General features: G+C 45.2%; 4 protein-coding genes across 10 annotated transcripts in view; 2 read left to right on the top strand and 2 right to left on the bottom strand.

Moving 5' to 3' along the window:
- Positions 1-1,547, top strand: part of cyfip1 (cytoplasmic FMR1 interacting protein 1) — a 31,427-nt gene extending 29,880 nt beyond the window's left edge. The window contains exons 30-31 of the mRNA XM_060066256.1: positions 217-364; positions 756-1,547. Of these exons, the coding sequence (XP_059922239.1) occupies positions 217-364; positions 756-920 (313 nt within the window). The 3' untranslated portion in view covers positions 921-1,547. The remainder of the gene's footprint in view (positions 1-216; positions 365-755) is intronic.
- Positions 1,140-6,895, bottom strand: nipa2 (NIPA magnesium transporter 2). The gene is made up of 6 exons (XM_060066262.1): positions 6,695-6,895; positions 5,737-5,967; positions 3,980-4,036; positions 3,612-3,702; positions 2,981-3,141; positions 1,140-2,705 (listed from the first exon to the last, which is right to left on the bottom strand). The coding sequence occupies exons 2-6, from the start codon at positions 5,873-5,875 to the stop codon at positions 2,044-2,046; spliced, it is 1,110 nt and encodes a 369-aa protein (XP_059922245.1). The 5' UTR covers positions 5,876-5,967; positions 6,695-6,895; the 3' UTR covers positions 1,140-2,043.
- A 154-nt stretch (positions 6,896-7,049) lies between these two features.
- Positions 7,050-10,036, bottom strand: nipa1 (NIPA magnesium transporter 1). Its single transcript, XM_060066264.1, has 5 exons — positions 9,250-10,036; positions 9,067-9,114; positions 8,865-8,955; positions 8,418-8,578; positions 7,050-7,959 (listed from the first exon to the last, which is right to left on the bottom strand). Exons 1-5 carry the CDS (start codon positions 9,371-9,373, stop codon positions 7,454-7,456), a joined length of 930 nt encoding a protein of 309 aa, XP_059922247.1. The 5' UTR covers positions 9,374-10,036; the 3' UTR covers positions 7,050-7,453.
- Positions 10,037-10,153: 117 nt separating this feature from the next.
- Positions 10,154-20,648, top strand: part of herc2 (HECT and RLD domain containing E3 ubiquitin protein ligase 2) — a 69,342-nt gene continuing 58,847 nt past the window's right edge. For 4 of the 7 annotated variants that reach the window (XM_060066253.1, XM_060066251.1, XM_060066250.1 and 1 more), the window contains exons 1-7: positions 10,154-10,310; positions 11,242-11,350; positions 11,979-12,072; positions 12,527-12,658; positions 17,440-17,662; positions 18,224-18,327; positions 20,450-20,591. In XM_060066253.1, the coding sequence (XP_059922236.1) occupies positions 11,279-11,350; positions 11,979-12,072; positions 12,527-12,658; positions 17,440-17,662; positions 18,224-18,327; positions 20,450-20,591 (767 nt within the window). In that variant the 5' untranslated portion in view covers positions 10,154-10,310; positions 11,242-11,278. Of the gene's footprint in view, positions 10,311-11,241; positions 11,351-11,387; positions 11,707-11,978; positions 12,073-12,526; positions 12,659-17,439; positions 17,663-18,223; positions 18,328-20,449; positions 20,592-20,648 lie in introns of those variants that run through there. The other 3 variants (XM_060066252.1, XM_060066255.1, XM_060066254.1) reach the window with 3 other exon arrangements.

Here is a 20,648-nt window from a genome sequence, read left to right as displayed (position 1 = left end):
AAAAGTATAATATTAGTTCCTAGGCCAATACATTAAATGTTCAAAGGAACACGTGTAGATGAAGGGATACTTGAGCCATACTGATGTTCGGTAGGGATTCAGAAGACCGACATGATGATGGGAAATGCTTGGCTGATATTTTAGGTGGTTATGTGTTTTTCAGGCAGTGCTTCTGGGACAGTATTGTAAGTGGTTGCATGTGTTTTTGTGTTTCAGGCAGTGCTTCGGAGATGGCCTGCACTGGGCCGGCTGTATGATCATAGCCCTGCTGGGTCAACAGAGACGCTTTGACATCCTGGACTTCAGCTACCACCTTCTCAAGGTCCAGAAGCACGACGGAAAGGACGACATCATCAAAAGCGTGGTGAGACAACAGCAGGAGGTGGTGTCATCATAGGTCGCATGGCGTGCCTCAGTCTTTCCGTAGCTTTTGTTTACCGAGAGTCAACAGTTGACCACAGAACATTTTGTGTACCTTCAGGGCAGCAGTAAACTAACTTTCTTGCTATTCATCATTCACCGTTGCACCTGTCCCCGTTCCTATGAGCGACAACATTTGGATTTATCAGGAAGCTACTATTACTAAGTAATGTGAAATATTAAGGTTGGCTGTCCAATCAGCACTGACATAGATCAACAATTAAAGAGCCTGAATGGAGAAATTAAATAAAACCTGTTTTATCATCTACAGTAAAAAATAAGCTGAATGAAGTATTTCTCAACCAAACACTACCCTCCCCCCTGCTGTTCCTTAGCCCCTGAAGAAGATGGTGGACAGAATCCGCAAGTTCCAGATGATCAACGACGAGATCTTTGGCATCCTGAACAAATACCTGAAGTCTGGAGACGGAGAGAACATGCCTGTGGAGCATGTGCGCTGCTTCCAGCCGCCCATCCACCAATCACTGGCCAGCAACTGAGCCACCAATCAACCAATCGCTGGCCAGCACCTGAGCGACCACATCCACTAATAAACAAATCGCTGGCCAGCAATTGGTCCACATCCACTAATCAAACAATCACCGGCCAGCCAATGTGTTTCCACATCCAATCACTGCTCAACAACTGAGGGACCACAACCAATCACTGGCGTCCAATAGATATTCCACATCCACCAGTAGAAAGCGGACCAGTAAAGCTTGTTCTAATGGCAACATCCTCTTTCCTGAGGAGCGACGGACCACCAGGAAGTAGGGTGACATTATGTATGACTTTTTTTTTTTGTATTCACTCGTGCCTTATTAAAAATGACTAGCTATATATTCTTTTGTTTTATACATGTTGGGGAGGCAGATAAGGGGGTACTTTTATCAAATATTTAAGGGTTTGCCGTGGTGGGAGTTGGATTGGTAAAGGTATAGGGTGACCTGTTTTTAGTGGGGGATGAACGTAAATTGTATTTTCTATATTGCTAAAAATTGCATGCTGAACTTAACATTTTAAAATGAGCCTGATAACCGCATTCGTAGCCAGGGTCAGCATTTATTCACAGTGCCTTGTCTAAAATGTTTTATTAATTTTAAATTAATAAATATGTAACAAATCCATTGGTTGATTTTTGCACGCTTTTTATGTAAACATTACAAAAAAATGGACCACTGTGTCATCCAACGTAAATAGATGGTACCGTTTCCAAGTACGAAATTAACGCATATCTCAACAATGTCTTCTCCATAAATAACTCTGTAAATCAGCAGGACCTCAACTTCTTAAAGTTGATGGATAATAGAAAGCACCCAGTGCATGGGTATGTAGTATACACAAACAAAAAGGTTTTCAGAAAAACAAGAACCTGGTATACAGAGCTACACAGGAATTAAACCAAAGTCCAAACGCTATACTAATTATGTTATGATATGAAAAACTTAAGGCAAATTAAATCAAAATACAATCGATTGGTCCATCCAAGACACTGTGCCCCCGCTCCTCCCTCCCTCCCTCCCTCAGATTGTCTCAGTCTCCCACCCCGTTGCCTTGGAAACCGAGTCAGTAGTAATAGTAGTCGTAGTGGTGGTGGTAGCGGAGCCCCTTCCAGGCAGCCCCTTACGAGGAGCTCATGGCGCCGTTCCTCCGCGAGATGCTGTCGAAGGACAAGCCCATGTCCCGGCTGTCCAGCTCCTCGCTGGTCTCCTTCAGGAGTTCATAGCCGCAGCCGTGCTGCTGCCCCACGCCGTTGGCCGCCGGGAACCCCGGCCCGCCCCGCTCGTCCTTGCGAATGGCCACGGCGAGCGCCGACAGGCTGACGTTCACGTCCTTGAAGGCGTGCAGCAGGAAGATGCCCACGATGATGGTGAGGAAGCCGCTCAGCGTGCCGATGACGTCGGCGGCGCCCATGTGCTCCCACTCCTTGAAGAGGATGGCGGAGCAGGTGAGCACCGAGGTGGTGAAGAACACGTAGTAGATGGGCGTGACCAGCGACGTGTTGAAGATGTCCAGCGCCTTGTTCAGGTAGTTGATCTGCGTGCTGACGCACGCCACCAGGCTCAGCAGCAGGACCCACGCCAGGGGGTTGCTCATCGCCGGCTGCCCCGCGACGGCCTCCTTGATGGCGATGCCCAGGCCCTTCACGCAGGACACGGACAGGGCCCCGATCACGGAGCAGATGGTGATGTACACCAGGATGTTGGTCTGGCCCTGGCGCGGGCCCACCACGCAGATGAAGATCAAGGCCACGATGATCACCAGCATGGCGAACACCAGGAAGCCTGGGAACGCACAACCGCCGAGAGGGTCATCAACCGCGACTGACATGGCATGTAAACATTTGATGTCTCAATCTATATTTATATACAAATCTGGACTTTAAAAGGGGTCCCCATTTTTTAAGTAGACTAATAACAGTATTCTGTTAGTTAGTTTAATTAAATAGTTTTAAAACCTAAAGTGGTGTCAATAGACTTTGAAGGGGCTGATAAAAAAAAAAGTGAAAGTAAATAAGACCAAGCAAGAGATGGGAAGAGAGATAGAGAGGGACTCTAACCTGGATCCACCAGTTTGACCGCCATGTGCTCCAGACTGCTGATCTCCTCCTCCTTTGGAGCGTGGATCACCATGGTGGTGGAGCCGAGGATGCTGAGCACACAGCCCAGCTTACCGTGCAGGTTCAACCGCTCGGTCAGGAAGTACGAGGACAGCACCGCGCTGAAACCACCAACAACAACAACACGCCGTTCAGTGTCTTACCGCCATGGGATCGTCTTCCGGTACATCACAGACTCCAAAGGCTCATTGGCATGGAAAACACATTTTTTCATACCAAAGGACACCAACGCCACCAACAAAGAACAAACCTCCCCTTGTATTTCTGGTTTCTAGAATTCCTCTCTACTACTAGTACTACTATCGTTTTTCAACCACAACTTCTTTGTAGCGTCTCCAATTTTGAATGTGCCCTTTGATTGTTCACTCGCTGCTGGGCACTTTGTATATATGCTTAGGCCCAACCCCATTTCTACCCCTTACCCCTTCCCCCTTCAAAACAAGGGGGAGGGGTAAGGGGTAGAAATGGGATTGGGCCTAAGTCTGCTAAATGACTACATGTACCACACCTCCCCCTCCAAAGACGGACGGATAACATTAGCCAGGATGTTTTTTTTTTTGTTTTTTTTTACCTGACCAGTACGCTGAGGGCTCCCAGGGGGGTGACCAGCGTGGCCGGAGCAAACGCATAGGCAGCGAAGTTAGCCGCCTCCCCAGCACCCACTGCGCACACAAAACACAGGAAGGACCTTAGCCTGGTAGCCTGCAGGCATGAGCAGGGCAGCCGACGCCGTGTTTCAGTCTGCCACGGCTCGGATTGTGTTCACACACTGTAGGAATCGCGTGTTACTCTCTCAAGTCCATTTTTACCGAAGCATCGAGAGTATCATGTTTCAAAAAAAAAAAAAAAAACTCCCAATATACCACATAACATCCTGCTATTACATGGGATGCATAAGAAACTGAGATTGAGTAGGACGAGTGCTCGGAGGACACTTACTTGACAGTAAACCCGCCCACCAAAGCCACTCCTTGAGATATGCATGACCTCCTTGCCCTGAAGAACAAACGATGCATTAGAACAAGTGATGAAACCACAAAGAGGATTTATTACAGTAGCGTAGAGCTACAACGGACATAGTATACGGTATCGGCTACAACAGACAGTAGTACTGTACAGGCTACAAAATTCATAGAATACTGTATTGTAGAGGCTCAAACATAGTATTAAAGTAGTGTTGAGGCAACAACAGACATAGTATTACAGTAGTGTAGAGGGTCACAACATACTACAGCTGTATAGAGCCCAAATTTACTTTTTTTCTAATCTTAGTTTTTTCTTACCGTAAGTGCTTTGAGATTGGTCCCCATGAAAGGAGAATTATAAATTGTATTTACTATTATTAACGGACTGTACTATTACAGTATTGTATTTGCTACAAGAGACTGTATTTTTTCATAAGTATAGGGAACACCAGATAGTATCACAGTAGTGGGGAAGAATTCAACCTTTCCTGATAAAGTAACTAATATAGTAGAACTGTGGCCTGGGGTTAATGACTGGTATGTTCCCTCCCTTGCTGAGAATGACCCTTGAAGCTTGCACCCTTTGTTGATATTCAATCAAATTCATACACCAACACCCCGTATGTAAATGACCTTCCTCCTTCGAACTTACCGTGGTTCTTTGTTTAACTGATACGCCAATCACGTCAGGTTATCTACTGTACTGCAAATTACCACGCCTATACACCATTTAGACCTCTATCAGAAGCTTATATCCCCTCCTCTACAGAGTGTCGGGCTTGGTATCACCCGATGACCACATAAAGCCCCCATGGCTACAACCGAATGTCGTCAACCTGCCTTCAACCGCAGGCCTTTTGTCACAGCCCTGGCAGGGTCAGGTGATGTTATTCACGTTAATAATTACTCAGTGTAATAAAAGCGCATCGCACGTGACTAAATTTAACCAAAGACGACGAATCATCCCACCGCGCCTTAAATCACTCAAGGGCCCGGCTCGCCTTGAACTGGGAAAGCCTGAAGAGGTGGTTTTGTTTCAGGCGCACGGCTGGTCCAACGCCTCAGGCTTCCTGTTGTTTGCCCAAACTGAACACGGAGTGGCTGATCCCCTGTTTACCAATGCGGACGGATGGGTTTGGGTTTGGGTTTGGGTTTGACCGATCACTCGCTGCAAAGGCAGTGTTTATTTTACACAGTACAGGTAATTTACAATAGGCAAATGGGCATTCACACAGGGGAATTGTGTGGACGCAGCAACCATAAGAGCAGGTAGGGACGAGGTGTACTGCATACACACACCTAAAGAACAAACTGGCGACCCCCATGTTGCCTGGCAACCTGCGCTCTACCTTGTACTTCTGGGTAAAGCTTCAGAAACACAAAGTTAGCAGCTGGTCTACATTGTAGACCTAGTAAGAGTAACAACAATGATAAGTATCTACCACCAACCCAGGTTAAACAACAGGAATGACAGGAAGTAACCGATTACTCCTTCTTAGACCATATGGAGGAAAGGTGAAGTTGTACCTGCTGTACCAGTTCCACCTTCACGATCAAGCTTTAATAACATAAATGGTAAGTATGTGTCACCAGTCCTATTGTTATGCACCCGGATACATATACTGAACCCAATACCTGTTCAATTTAGACACACTGTTAGTTTAATCTACAGTACAGTTGTGCCTGTTCTACCTCATAGATCCAGGTGAACGGACGGTAAGGGCGGTTTACCTGCTCGCATCGATCCTTTCTTGGCCAGCCGTAGCAGTCCCTTCTTCTTGAGGATGAAGCTTCCTCCGATGAAAATGCTGGAGCTAACAGCCAAACCAAGGCCGATGTAAAAGTCATACTTTCCCCGTTCCTCAACCATGGTGAGGTTGGATGAGCTGGTTTGTTTGGTCACATTTACCACCGAACACTGCAGTCGCTGGCCAAGGGAACAGTTGTGGCCAGCCCAAATACCTAGGAGTTAAGAAGACACAATTTTATGTTTTTCATCCACCCCCCAAAAACGAATAAATACAGAAGTAGGCTAGTTTTAGGTGTGTCCTACCATCTCCACAAGATACATTACAAAATGCATACCCCTGATGCAATGTGTTGGAGTATAGCTCCATCGGGACACATTGGAAAGATAGTCCTCAAAAATAGAAGTTCTTCAACAGAACAGTGTGATTATAAGCTCCACAAAAGTACAGTGTCAACAACAGTGGTGCTCCCATAGACGCAATGCATTTCAGCCGATGGCTGTTGTAACAAGGTTCGCTTATACAAATATCCCATCTCTATCCTCAAAACATAGAATCCAGGAAGTGACAGGTCAGGTTAGCATGCTAGCCCGTGTTAGCACGCTAGCCTGTGTTAGGCTAACTCTCCTAGGTTACCACCTCCCTGTCCAAGTTTAACTGCCTTCATACTTAGTTGGCTACTGACACACGCAGTCTAAAAGATGGATCTGTTCGTACATAACGGCAACCGCCAACGCACTTGGCTCCTGCATTCTCAATATATATTCGTAAAACAAAATACATTATTTGTAAATAATTGGTGTATATATATGGCCGTTAGCTGAGAGCTAGCTGGCTGGATAACGACGCTAATGACCCAATGCTTAGAAACCACATTAGAAAAAAAACATTAAAATCGTCTCGTTCGGAAGCAGTTGCAATTTCATGTTTATTATAGCTACCTGTCCAGAATTGGTCGGTGTGTCCCACGGAAGGCTGATAATGGTAACGGTTAAGGTAGAGGTTAGCGTATTGCTAGCCTATTTCCGAGCGCTGAGCTTCATATCTCATACTGCACTCTGCACTCCTCGGCCCGGCTGACTGCTCTGCGCTGCACCGCTCTCTGTGCTTCCTCTGGCGAACACCACTCAGCACTAGTATGGACCTCTGCCCCCTCCCTTCTGTCAGTCAGTACACAGGTTTCACAACGTCGAGGCTTGCTTTCCCACGGATACAGTCTCATTAGGATTGTAATAAAGATTGCATTATTTTTCCAGAAAAAAATGCATTTTACTACAGATAAAAAAGAAAAGAAAATAGCATCAAACATTAGATTATTTATTTGTTAAAGTGCTTGTACATCGGTAGAATAGTGTTTTACGGTATAGTTGCTTTCTACTTGTTTCCTCATCACTTTATTCACAGCAAATAACTAGTACATCAGGAATGGAATGCAATGAAAGGAATTTGTGTATTACTGTGATAAAAAATGGGTTCAAAACGAATAATAAATTCAGGAAAAGAGATTTTGCTCACAATCCCAAGCAAAATAAGAGAAAACTAATGAAATTTGCATGTTGTGCTAATTTGAAGGAAAAAGGTGCACACACGTGTGTTCACAACCAGAACTGTCACTACACACTAGTTCTTTGGTTAGGCATTTTACAACTCCATCAATGAAAACTCTTTAAAAGTTGTATTAAATTGTTCTTTCAAAATAATTATTCTACTTTCTGCTTGTCCTCGCCCTTCGGCCACATCAGTACGGCCTCATGGGATACTCTCAGGAGCACCACACCGACAAACATGGTGGCCAGGGCACAGACCATGGCCAGGCTGTCCACCACCGTCAGCCCCCTCCACTCCTTGAAGAGCAGAGACGACGCCAGCAGCACAGAGCATGTGAAGGACACATAGTAGAGAGCCTCAAACATGTTGCAGCTGAACCGCTGCAGGGCTTTATCGATGAAGAGGAACTGGGTGATCACGCTGGCGGACAATATTCCCAGTAAGCCAAAGAAGAGGACCAGAGCCCTTGGACTTCCCCCACTGAAGAAGGCCTCCTCTGCCACCAGGCCCAGTGCCTTGCTGCTGGGCACGGTGAAGCTGCCAAGCAGAGAGCAGATGGACACGTACACCATGATGTTGGAGCTGCCGCGCACCGGGGCCACCCAGAAGATCAGACCAATCAGCAGCAGGAGAACGAGGAAGGAGTAGCACACAAACACTGGAGGGGACAGGAACGTCCTAGTTAGTGGTGGGAGGTATTGGCACATTACATAATCTCCGACCTAAAGCAGCTCCGGCAATCGTTCATCCTCAGTTTGATGGTTTACTTTATAGCAAGGTAAGGTTTTTTCTACCTGTAGGCAAGGCATCGCTGATCAGACTACCCTAAAAAACCCTAATTAGTTCATACACTAATTATTATGAACATAAATCTTATTAGACGTGTTGACAAATGTAATCCTCAATCCTGAGAAAAGGACACACACTAACAACTAACAACACTGTAATAGTCTTGTAAAGAGCAAGGCAATATCAAAGTAAGGTCCGGGTTTGTTTCCCACTAGGGCCACCCATGCCAAGACGTAAGTTGATAAAGGCCACCAAATGGCATAATAATAATTATGCATCACAGTAGGTTCACGGCACTCCAAGATCACTCGATCGGCAGCACCAGACCTGGGTCGAGGAGGCTTGCCTCCAGCTGGGTCCTGGAGGAGATTGTCTGCGCCGGGGGAGCGTGGATTATCAGAACCACGGTGCCGCAGCAACACAGCACACAGCCCAGCCGGCCAAGAAGCTCCAGACGCTCCCGCAGAATCCACCAGGACAGCACAGCCCTGCGACACACACACACACACACACACACACACACACACACACACACACACACACACACACGCACACGCACACGCACACGCACACACACACGATAGTGCAGTGGTTAAACCCCAATATATGATGCATCACCTGTAGGCGTTCTGCAGTAAGATGCCTAACCATGCATTTCGAAGATAATAACTTAATAGTAAACAAAAACATACTCTCATTATAGAAGCATCCAAATCATGAGAATAGACAGGGCCAGCTCAACCCTTGATAACCCGAAAAACCCTCCCTACTCACCCGAACAACACTCCCAGGGCTCCCAAGGGAGTGACGATCAAAGCTGGTGCCGCATTGTAGGCAAAGAAATTCCCAATTTGGCCCACAATCACTTTAAGAAGTTCAAACATAAGGACTTAGGGTGAGATGTTGGATCAGTTGTGTCAGTAATTTCAATAATTGTGCATTTCCAGACTTGAGCGATAGAGAGCAGTATACTCACTAGAGAGGGTGCCGCTCCACCACACCAGATCCTTCAGATGCGAATTGCCTATAGGGGAGCCAAAAACACGCGCTCTTCAATGGCAATGAACCTATGGCCTCTGAATAAAATAGCTTTTGTAAACGTTTACATTATATTATTGGGGAACATGTTCTAGTTAATGTTTTCAGATGTTTTTCTCACCTTTAGCTTCCGCACGCAGCATCCCCTTTTTCTGGAGCACAAATGTGGATCCATTGATCAAACTTGATAACACTGCTATCATTATCCCTGCGACAGGGAGCGGGATGTCCGACTCCAAGGCCATTTTACAGTATCCCAAAGTAACACGATACGTCTAGTTTAAACTAGTCTAGACAAACACCAACAAAAAAAGTTAGTCCGATTCACGTTATTTCCAATTCTGACACTGAATGGACTCCTACGTAGGCAGTCAAATGTACAGTTCAACCAGTGACGGTCGTTATAACCTCCGACGAATCACATTCGTCACTGACGGCCGGTTGCATGTCTACCGCCGGGTGGGCTTGGTCAATGCATTTCATTCAATACGTTTTGGGTCCATAGGTCTACGGCCGGGTGGGCTTTGTCAATGCATTTCATTCAATACGTTTTGGGTTCATATGTCTATGGCCAGGTGGGCTTGTTCAATGCATATGATGTAATGCGTTTTGGGTCCATATGTCTATGCTGGGTGGGCTTGGCCAATGCATTTCATTCAATGCGTTTTGGTCAGCGCTTAGTCAGTCTAGTCTAGGCGAGATAACATTACTCGTTTCTATAGTACGACACCAATGTTTTGTATAGTTGTCCAGCTTAATAAAAATAATATGTAATATATCACACACACACAGGACTACATCCTAAAATGTATGTTCAATATACTTTCCCATCAACTGTTCTGTATTTGCAGGCTCCACCACACCCGTAGCGGCAACAAGAGAAACATCTACTGAACCCGCCCCCAGGTCCCGCCCATATTAAAGAGAAGCGCTCGGTTTATACAGTACGGTGTCTGCGGGCGGAGTCTGGTATTCAGCAAGAGGATCACCTCGAACTGGAAACCGCTGTCGGTATTACAATGTCATAAAACAATCGCAATAAACCCATCGCCGCATGACGTCATTTGTTTCCATGCCTCGTGCTTCGGCCCTAGAGCTGTCAATCAAGTTCAACATGAACGACTTTCTTAATGCACCAAAGCAGCCGAAGGAACGAGAGTAGCATAAGGGAAACATTTCAAGGTACTGTATTAATTGCATTTTCGAAGTGTTGATATTTTATTTGCAGCTTATCTGCAGTCTTGGAAGGGTTGCATCCTACACCACTGGGTGTCATACTGCATATTGGATGCTGAGAACAGATCTAGCATAGCCACCGTTACATCAACCGTGGATATGGACATAGATTGTTAGCAACTAGGCTAACCTTAGCTGTGTTCCAAGCTATTTAGCCATCATGCTAACCATAGCTGTATACCAATATAGAGCCACCAGGCTAAACTTAGCTGTGTTCCAAGCTAGTTAGCCTCAAGGCTAACCCTGGCTTGGACCACAGCTATGGTCTATGGTGGCTGACTAGATTGGTACCCAGCTGGTTAGCCACAAGGCTAGCTGTGGTGTTACTTTCTATGTTATTGGGGGTGCATGATGTTGTGTCAGGGGGATTTTTCTCACTAGAAGATGTGACTATGTTATATGACATATCTCCTATTTACCACGAGCACTGACAGCTCGCTAACGTTACAGTAGTCCATCTCCTCTCAGTTGTGCATGGTAACATGTCTCTTTAATTCACTTGATGTTCTATAGAGCAGGGCTACACTTAATTTACATATAGCTGATTAAGGTTAACTTTCATCCCGTCCACATTCAAATAACACGACAGCAGATACAGTTGAATAGGAGACCTAAGCTATCGCTAGCTGATGTCCTGTTGCTGTACACTTCACTTGTAATTCATACGTAGCAACATACAACGCTGTGATCGAGGCAATTCTTTCAACAGATAGTCTGTCATCGACTAACAACGTAAGCACGTCAATGCATGCATGCGAATGGAGGACATTGGGTCAGGCGGAGAGAGTAAAGGGTGCTCCGTGTAGAGGGGGCTCCCAGTAAAGAGTGCTCTGTGTAGAGGGGGCTCACAGTAATTAAAGGGTGCTCCGTGTTGCAGGTTGGCTGCGCGTGCAGCCAGGGGCGGACGTGACAAGATGCCTACTCCATCGTTCACCCTCGACGCTCAGCTGAGATTTCATGACAAATGGCTGAAGATCGACCTCCAGGTAAGTCGGTGAACGGGGTCGCAACGGTGTTAAAATGCCAAAGACTTCTCCGTGTTTACTACAGAAGGTCTCCTTGTGTTGACATAACATAACCAGGGTGGGCCTAGGCCTGGGTGATCGTACAGACACCCGAATGTTTTCAACAATATCGGGATGTAGTGTATTGCACAAGGAGTTGGTTTGCTTGTTGACATTATTAGCGTGTCAGTTTCATCACGCATAGTTTACCATGAGACTCCCTGTTCCCCTTACTGTGAAGGGTCTAGTCACTCTATCAGTGTCAGATGCTTGTATTAGGTTTAGCTTTATTTTTAAATGAATTGCACTGCTGAAGCTCCCGACCCCTCAAAAAACAGGTCTGTTGAATCATCTTATTTTCTTGGAATTTGATAAACATATTTTAAGGAGGATATTGGGTATAATCGGTGAATTAAAAAGTTATGGGTTGTATGTAAATAACAACATTGTAATAACATTTCCATTGGCTCACGAAAAGGCCTCCCTGATTCAAGAGGTTCTTTAAATGTCAGTAAATATATCTGTTATTATATTTATTTTGTAAAAAAGCGAGTGAAGCTTTTATTGGTTAATAAGTGTGTGTGTGTGTCGTCTGTGTCTGTCTGTGTAGAGGGCCTTCTCTCCAGAGGGCCTGAGCGAGATGTGGAATGAGATGGTGAAAGATGAGGAGATCACCTTCACAGGAGAGGAGTCTGCACACACCGGTACGAGGCTGTGAGCCAACCTCACCCTCTCTTCCTAATGTCTGCATGGGGTTCTAGCGAGGAGCACTAGCTCATGGATGCTACACACAGTTGGAGGCTTGTGGGGAATTTAATTTCTGAATGTCAGAATGAAGAAGTTGAAGGACCCCATTTTACCACCAGGTGTTCCGTTAACCATTATAAGCGGTTCCAAAATCAACCTGTTGGTTACATTACAAGTGCGATTGTCCAACCCAGATGTGTGATGGATAGATCAGCATTCCAATTGGCACAGTCCACTGGGTTACGCTGTCAGCTGGATCTAACCATCCTGCATCTGGGTGGTCATTCGCTTGTGATTTCCCTAGATCTTGAAATGACTTTTGATGGCCGATCAACAGCACACCTGGTGGTAAAATTGACCTTTTTAATGAAGAGTTTGTGTTAATACCTGTCTTGTCACGGTGTTCCCTAGAAGACTGCACAGACTGCTTTGGGGCACAGAAGAAGGATGACTCCAACGATAAAGAGAAGAAAGAGGAGGAGGAGGCGTCGACAACCGTGCATCACTCCATCATTGAAACTTGGGACTGGGGCAGACAGCCGGGTGAGTTACAACACACTGGGCTCCAGCACAACCATATTCATCTTCGCAATGGTGGTGATTTGAATCGGCAAAATAGTATTGGGGAGGCATGTGGGAGGCATGTGGGTCACGAGGTAGAGCCGGTTGGCTGGTAACCAAAAGGTTGCTGGTTCGAACCCCGGCTTCTCCTAGCTGAGTGTCAAGGTGTCCCTGAGCAAGACTGCTCACCCTACCTGCTCCCGACGAGCTGGCTGTCGCCTTGCATGGCTGACACCGCCGTCGGTGTATGAATGTGTGAATGAATGGGTTAATGTTAGGCAATATTGTAAAGCGCTTTGATTGGACACTTTTTAGAAAAGCGCAATGTAAATGCCGTCCGTTTAGCATAATCCTTTGTTACAATGTAATATGTATGCAAAATTTGAAGGGAAAGGATTAGAGCTTTCAGTTTGATCATTCTAATTTCTCTTATAAGTGATCTCTATACCTAAATAATTTCATAATGAATAGATCCCATGATATATTCCTCATGGCTTGGCCTCTGGATGAGATGTGCCCATGTCGCGTTGACTGTGCGTTCACTATGTGTTTGTAGTGTCTCCTGAGTCCTGAATGACTCAACCTTTTGGTTAATTAGTTTGGGGTTTCCTCGTGTTGCTAGTCTGCCTCTAGCTACGTACCAGCTAGGTACCAGCAAGCTTGTTGTCGTTCTGGCACGTGAGCTGTAGTCGATCTGTCGTGCGGAGCTGTGGTGTGGAGGTCAGAGGGGTTATTTATACCCCAGCAGAGTCCAGTGGCAATCTGGACAGCTCCTGTAATGTAACCTGTAGCGTAGTCTTGAGCTTGGCCTGCGTTGTTTACTAGCTGAGCTTGAGAAGGGTGGGACGGATTCATGTTGGGCCAGAGATAAGCATGCAGGGCCAGGGGGGCTGGTGGGGCAACCAAGGCAATGGCTTCCTGGAGAGGTGTATCCACTTGTATTTCCATGAATTTAGCAGGGCAGCCTACTATATGTGTAATACGTGTACACACCATTTATTATTATTCATATTCATATTATTCATAGATATAGTTATACAAATGATCACAATTATCACTATGTTTTGCCCAAAAGATAGCAAGCATAGATGTAATGTACCTCAACATTCTTAAGCAATGGATGGATATCGGATGTCATAATCATTGTAAGCATACACTGTCCCCAGATCCGCTCTCATAACATCTAGGGTGTCCTCGAATTTTGCGTGTTGTTCATACCAGATTTTGTGTGTGTGTGTGTGTGTGTGTGTGTCTGTGTGTGTGTGTGTATGTGTGTGTGTGTGTGTGAGGTAGTCAGTAGTTCCTTTTTAACTTTAGTAAACAATTGAGTCTTCAGTCTTGGCTCTATCTCTCTATTCGCTTCAGTTACTGAAATACCAGCACACTGTGTCTGTATGCTGGAAGACATATCAGTCCTTACAGCACAGCGGGGTCAGCTGAACACTAATGTGGATGTTAGATCTGCTATTCCTTCCCCCCCCCCCCCCCCCCCCCGTCCTGAGAATGTCTCGGTGCTGAGAATGGCTCTTTGTGATGTAAGATCCAGCAAGAACTACAAAGCCCACAAGAAATCCGAGCCGGCCTTGTAAAGGCCACCGAAATACTTTTCATACCACAGCCATATTCATACTGTATATGTATTGTGTATTTGTGCCTCTCCCAGGGGGTTGCTACACAATGGTAGTGGATGAGGTTTGATATCCCGCTTACATTCAGACACACATGTACTCATAGGTGACTTAAAAAGCGCTATATAAATGCAATTTATTCATATCAATGATTATTCTAAATATTTAGTTGAATTGTCAATATGATTATGAAATCCAGTATATACACAACATTTGATTCTAATACTGGCCCCCAGGTTTGGTCAAATAAGCCTGTTTTGGTCAGTGTTGAAAAACCGAAACCTTTATGTTATATATCAACTATATATATCAACTATCTCTTATCCATATTTCCTTTTTTGCAGAAGAATCATATTAATTATTATTCATACAGTTGAACCTAGACCGGAATAAACAACAGTCATCCATTATCCAATTGTGGATGAGTGTGTCATTGTGTGAGCTAACTTGTCTGTAGTGGTTTTTCATCAATCGTTAACTAGTGGATGGTAAAAATTATCCATGTTGACTCTGGAGATTAAACAACAACATGAATCTGGGACCGGGCCGCGAAACCCCTCATGCAGATTTTTATTTACACTCTTAAACACTCAAGCTGAAGTTGTTGTTTAATGTTTTTCTGCGCTTGTGAGATTATAAAAAAAAGAAAGTTCAAAAGCTTTATTTGTCCTACATGTTGCCATATTAGAAAATTGTCTTTGATTGAAGGCAGTCTGTCCTCTAATTGTGTGTATGTGATGCTTGTGTAAGAAGTATGTTGTGTCTGTGTATTGCCTCGGGTATGAAGGATTTTGTATCGAGAGTATTTTGGCTAGAGGCACTCTGTATCTTCTGCCTGATGGAAGCAGCTCAAAACAGCCGTGGAGGGGATGGGAGGGATCCAGGAGAATGGAATTGGTCTTCCTTTCCACTGCTTAAGTGTGCAAGTCTGAAAGCTGTTTTTGTTGGATGCTGGTTATCTTGCTTGCCTGCTTAATTATCCTAGCCAGTTTTCCCTTGCATCTGCTTGTTAGGAAGCTGTACCAAGATCAAGATGTAATATTGAAGGAGATGACAGATTCGATCAGTGTCTGATAAACCGTTAATAAAATGTCCTTTCTGACATCGAACCCTTTCAGCTTCCTCAGGAGACACATGCGTTGTTGGGCTTTTTTGTAAACTCCGTCTCCGTGCTGGGTGAAGGACATTATTAGATAATAATATAAGGATTATAATAAATATCTTGCTTTATATGCCAAATTAATGAGATGAGCGCGGAAAAATACAGTCTTCTGAAGAGGCATCTTAGAAAGGTCATCTGATGTCCTGGGCCACCAGTAATGTACCAATATTCAGGCCTGGTACACAAGGCAGTATCACCCTGAGAGATTCTGGGTTTGTTCAGGAACAGATGACACCCCTGGTGGGAAGAGTCTGCTCAGTTCAGGGTCTTCAGGGCTTTAATAACATGATATGGGAATGGCGCATGCATGACAGTGTCTGATACAGAGGTAGAGAATGTTCAGACGAGGACAATGATAAGTTGGATGATGATACATGGCACAAATCCAAGAATAAAGAATGACAGTAGTTTGTTGAGGATGAAGCCATACCAGGGCATTGTTTGGTAATTACCCTGGGGCTGGTTGGAGGTGTCACTGAAGTGAGAATATAAAAACTGTTTGCCGAAACTGGGAAAGCAGGTGTTCTGCTGACCAGCTCTGCCTTTGTGTTACTTTGTTGAAGTTCTAAATGAAAGTCTTGTACTTTATTCTGTGGTTTGCTGATCTTTCCTTGAACGTGTTGTACTTTCCACAACACACTCTACTGACGTTTCATATGATTATTATTATCAGGCATGGTGCGGTACCATTTGCATTTTAAATGTTAATGTTATTTTTTTTTTCCATGCTACCTCACTGTCACTTTAAGCGTGTGTGTGTGTGTGTGTGTGTGTGTGTGTGTGTGTGTGTGTGTGTGTGTGTGTGTGTGTGTGTGTGTGTGTGTGTGTGTGTGTGTGTGTGTGTGTGTGTGTGTGTGTGTGTGTGTGTGTGTGTGTGTGTTAGGGCTGTAACGATACGCGTATCAAACCGAAAATCGCGATACTCAAAGCCACGAACCTGTCTCGCGGTGTGAGAAGGCAGAAGCGCGATATGCCCTTTCTAACTCTTCGGTCAAATTGTCCGATTGAAATTTGCTAATAATTTGTCTAAATAATAGTCTGCTGACAGCGCCCCCTCCTATCGATGCCGTAAATATGTGACGAGATGCCCTCTCTGTGATCACAGCTCTCCGTGGCTACGGTCTACGGAGGATTGCATTTCTCCACTGCCGTCGAAGTCCTCATATGCGATATGAACGATTTGACTGGCAGTTTGTCTGCTAATAGGTCGGAATGAAGCGGCCACCGATTATTGACAGGATGGGTACTTTATTCTACCGGACTCGTCACTCGCACACGCATACGCACACTGCCATTCTCCCGCACACACATATGCTACTCGTAACACTATGCCTCGTTATTGCGACGTTCATGTTTTTCCTCATCTATTGAAAGTTAGGCTATTAAACATGTTGCATTCTATACGGCCTGATTATGTCATTATTTAAGCTATATAGCCTAATAAGAAGCGCTAATAAGGATATTTGAATAAACCAACCAAACAGTTAAAGGGGCCCTATTATGCCTACCAGCAAAAAGCATCCTCCAACTGCAATCTTTGGTTATTTCTTTATTAATTTAGCTATTCTTTAATAGTATTCTTTCGGTTCAATTCTGTTCAGTGTTCCAAATTATTTGTTATTAAATGTTACATTAAGATAATTGGTATTTAAGTGTTGTTTAAATAAAATGCTTTTTAAATTTAAAAGAATCGTGGGATGTATCGAACCGTGGGTCAAAAATCGTGATACAAACCGAATCGTGAATTTGTGTATCGTTACAGCCCTAGTGTGTGTGTGTGTGTGTGTGTGTGTGTGTGTGTGTGTGTGTGTGTGTGTGTGTGTGTCTATTATTTATTTGTATAAAGCACCAAGAGGACTGCCATCCAATTTCGTTTTATCCCGTGCAATGACAATAAAGAATTTTAGATTCTATATTCAATGCTCATAATGGTTTGTGTGTGCATCTCTGCGTGCCCGTGTGTGTGCATGTAGACGAGAAGGAGCTGAAGGACTGTCTGATGGTGCTGGTGGACGACCAGCAGAAGCTGTCGGTGCAGATGGCCAAGAGCACGCTGTCGGCCCAGCGTCTTCGGCAGCGGCTTGTCATCCTGGAGCGCTACCTCATCTCCCTCAGCCACAGCATGATGGAGGAGAAGTACAAGGCCCGCTGGAAGACCCCGCCCACGCCCCCTCCGCCCACCACAGACAACAAGACGTAAGCCCCATCTACTATCATGGGTCGTTGACCTCCATTCGAAAACTACCAACAAATGTTCTCTGTATATTTTTCACGATATACTCGTTCTGTTCACTGATATGTTTATAACGTGATAATAATAATGATTGTGAATATATCATGAGCGTGTAATTTGTAGTGTGATGAATGTTTGACCATTGCAATGGTACTTTTTTGTGTCTTGTAAACCCATGAGGGTTGGTGTTTGTTTGCCTGACGTAATGTATAAAATAACTATTTTACCACCAAGTATGATGTTGTTAAGCCATTGCAAGCCATTTAAAAATGGACCTGTTTGTGACATCACAAGTGGGAGTGATGTCACAGCTGCTCGTAAAGTACAGGCCCTCTTAAAAATATAAATAATTTACTTAGAACCACTTGGTATTTGAAAGGCAGAGATGCTTTGTATGATTTCCTTTAGTTCATTCGAATATAATGAGCTGACCGTAAGGATGGAGGGTCAGTATTACCGGAACATGGCCCTGTACAACAAAGCCAGTAACATAAAGAGTAATGCGTGTGTCTCTGCGTCTACAGCCCTCGTCCCCCGGCCAGCAAAGGTGTGGAGGGCCTGGCCAGAGTGGGTTCCAGAGCAGCCCTCTCCTTCGCCTTCGCTTTCCTCCGCAGAGCCTGGAGATCAGGTGAGCACACAGGGGATTGGCTGGTGGTCAACAGAGCACACAGGGGATTGGCTGGTGGTCCACAGAGCACACAGGCGATTGGCTGGTGGTCAACAGAGCGGAGAGGCGATTGGCCGGAGCTGCGGTAGACAAGATTGTGACTTGTTCGACGTTTCAGTGAACCAAGAGCGGATAGGCCGGGAGGTCAGGTGAACAGAGAGGCTAACTGAAAACACGCTTTGATTGACAGCTTTACCCTCTGTGACACGTTGCACCACATCGTCCTGCTGTTGCCGTCCACCGTAAACGGCTCGAGTTGGGTAACACTGTCTGTCCTCGCCATCTGTGGCGGGGACACTTGAGGGGGGATGGAGGGAGCATGTGACCCGGCCTGTCTCTCCATCAAACCCTCTGTCCAGTGATTGTGTATCTATGAGTCACTGTAACAGGGAACCAGCACTTCTATGCATTCCATGAGATAATCCCTCGGATCTGCACCCCATCCAAAGAAAGCCCCAATGGCTAAAGATAACCAAGTCATCTCTTTTATTAGGGCATTACCAGTTGGAGCAGGACGGGTCACCATAATTAAATAACCAATCCTTTTAATGGCTTAGAGGCCTGAGGTCCAAAATGACCTATTATGTCATTTCTATTTTAATGTTTGTAAAGTATTTTTCATAAGATATTCACTAATTTTCTCCTGAAATTATAACATATCTACCTTAGGTGATGATTAATTCCTAAGGCCCACAATTAATATTAATAAAGTATCATCTAACATCACTAAGTTTAACTGAAAGTATTCCGCCAAATTCTAATATTTACACAAACTATCATTATTTTGTATCGGTATTTACGCAATAGCTACTTCCCCTTGAGAACCCGAATCATGCTAGTTTAGTTAGCTTAGCATGCAGGGATGCTCCGTTTTAATGGGTTGTTAATGTGTGACTGAGGCCACAGGCAGTGAACGGGTGTAGGAGGGGCTGGCCGCCCGCTCCTGGCTGTAAGCGTCTGGTAACCCGAGCTCCTTGGGCGGGTGCTGTTGAGCCCCAGACCAACACCAGTTCTGGTCTGGCAGCCTTCCTGGAACACAGAGCGGGCGGCTCCCCACGTGCGGCCAGGCGCCGGCGGGGACATGGCATTCGGGGTGGGGGGGGTTATGGGAATAGGTACAGGGACGATACGGTGCATGAGGATGCTGCAGGGGATTTGAGAGTAATATATATATATAAAAAAAAAAGAACGATTTGTGGATTCATTTAAAATGTTGTCCACTTCCTGTGAATCATCTTGAGGGGGTCAAAGTGCATTTAGATAAGGGGTGGGAAGCTCTCGGCACCTCACGATTCGATTCCGATTCAGAGGTCAACGATTCGATTCTAAACCGATTATCGTTGCATCTCGATGCAACAATGTCATTAAAGAAAAGGCTGCTCTTAGTCAATTATGAGATTAAGAACTTGTTGGTCGTTCTTGTGTCTGGCTGTGAGTTTGCGTGCATGCAATGCGTAGGCTGAATCGCAATCGCGTCCAGACATATTAGATTGGCCAATACACATTGAAGATAAATTAAATAATTTTAAAACTACTCAAATTATCCCTCTCTGTCGAACAGAATGTTGCAGGAGGCGAACAAATTTAATAATATAGATATTTATTTTTTTCTAATTTAGATTGTACTGTTTAAATATTGAAGTATTTTGACAGTTGTTCGGTTCCTAGAAGCTTTGCTTATCTCCGAGCTCGAACTTATGATATATGTTCTATAATCAGGGCTAGAGCTCTTCTTAGGCCAACAAAGGAGGTCGCCGGTTGAATATCCATGCTTCTCTTTGCACAAAGGGCTGCAGTGCCCTTGAACAAGTCATTCAACCTTTAATTGCCCCCCACCCCAGCTGAAAAACTGCCTGTGTGTGTGAGAGCCAGTGTATAAATGCGGAAAGTGTCTGTGAATGTGTTTTGGTGTTTGAATGTGAGGCATTTACTGTTAATCACTATGACCTTGAGTCGCTATGAAGGGCCATGCCGGTCGAAATGTGCTATATGAACACGGACTGTTTCTGATCTAAAGCACCAAAGTGCCCCTCTATGAAACCCCAGTCCAGGCTTTCTTTAACCCCTGATTGTGGTGGTGTAGGGGACGATGCGGACCTGTGCAGCGAGCTGCTCCAGGAGTCTCTGGACGCGCTGCGGGCCCTGCCCGAGGCCACACTGTTTGACGAGGGCACCGTCTCCTCCGTGTGGCTGGAGGTGGTCGAACGGGCCGCCAAGTTCCTCAGGTGAGGTGCCGACGAGAGAGGCTCCATACTGCAGCATACTGCCCCGTACTTCACCCA

The sequence above is a fragment of the Gadus macrocephalus genome, chromosome 12 (genome assembly GCF_031168955.1).
Source record: "Gadus macrocephalus chromosome 12, ASM3116895v1".
In the NCBI taxonomy this organism is placed as follows: domain Eukaryota; kingdom Metazoa; phylum Chordata; class Actinopteri; order Gadiformes; family Gadidae; genus Gadus; species Gadus macrocephalus.
The sequence above is the reverse complement of the archived record's forward strand: the minus strand, read 5'-3'. Positions and strand labels throughout refer to the sequence as shown.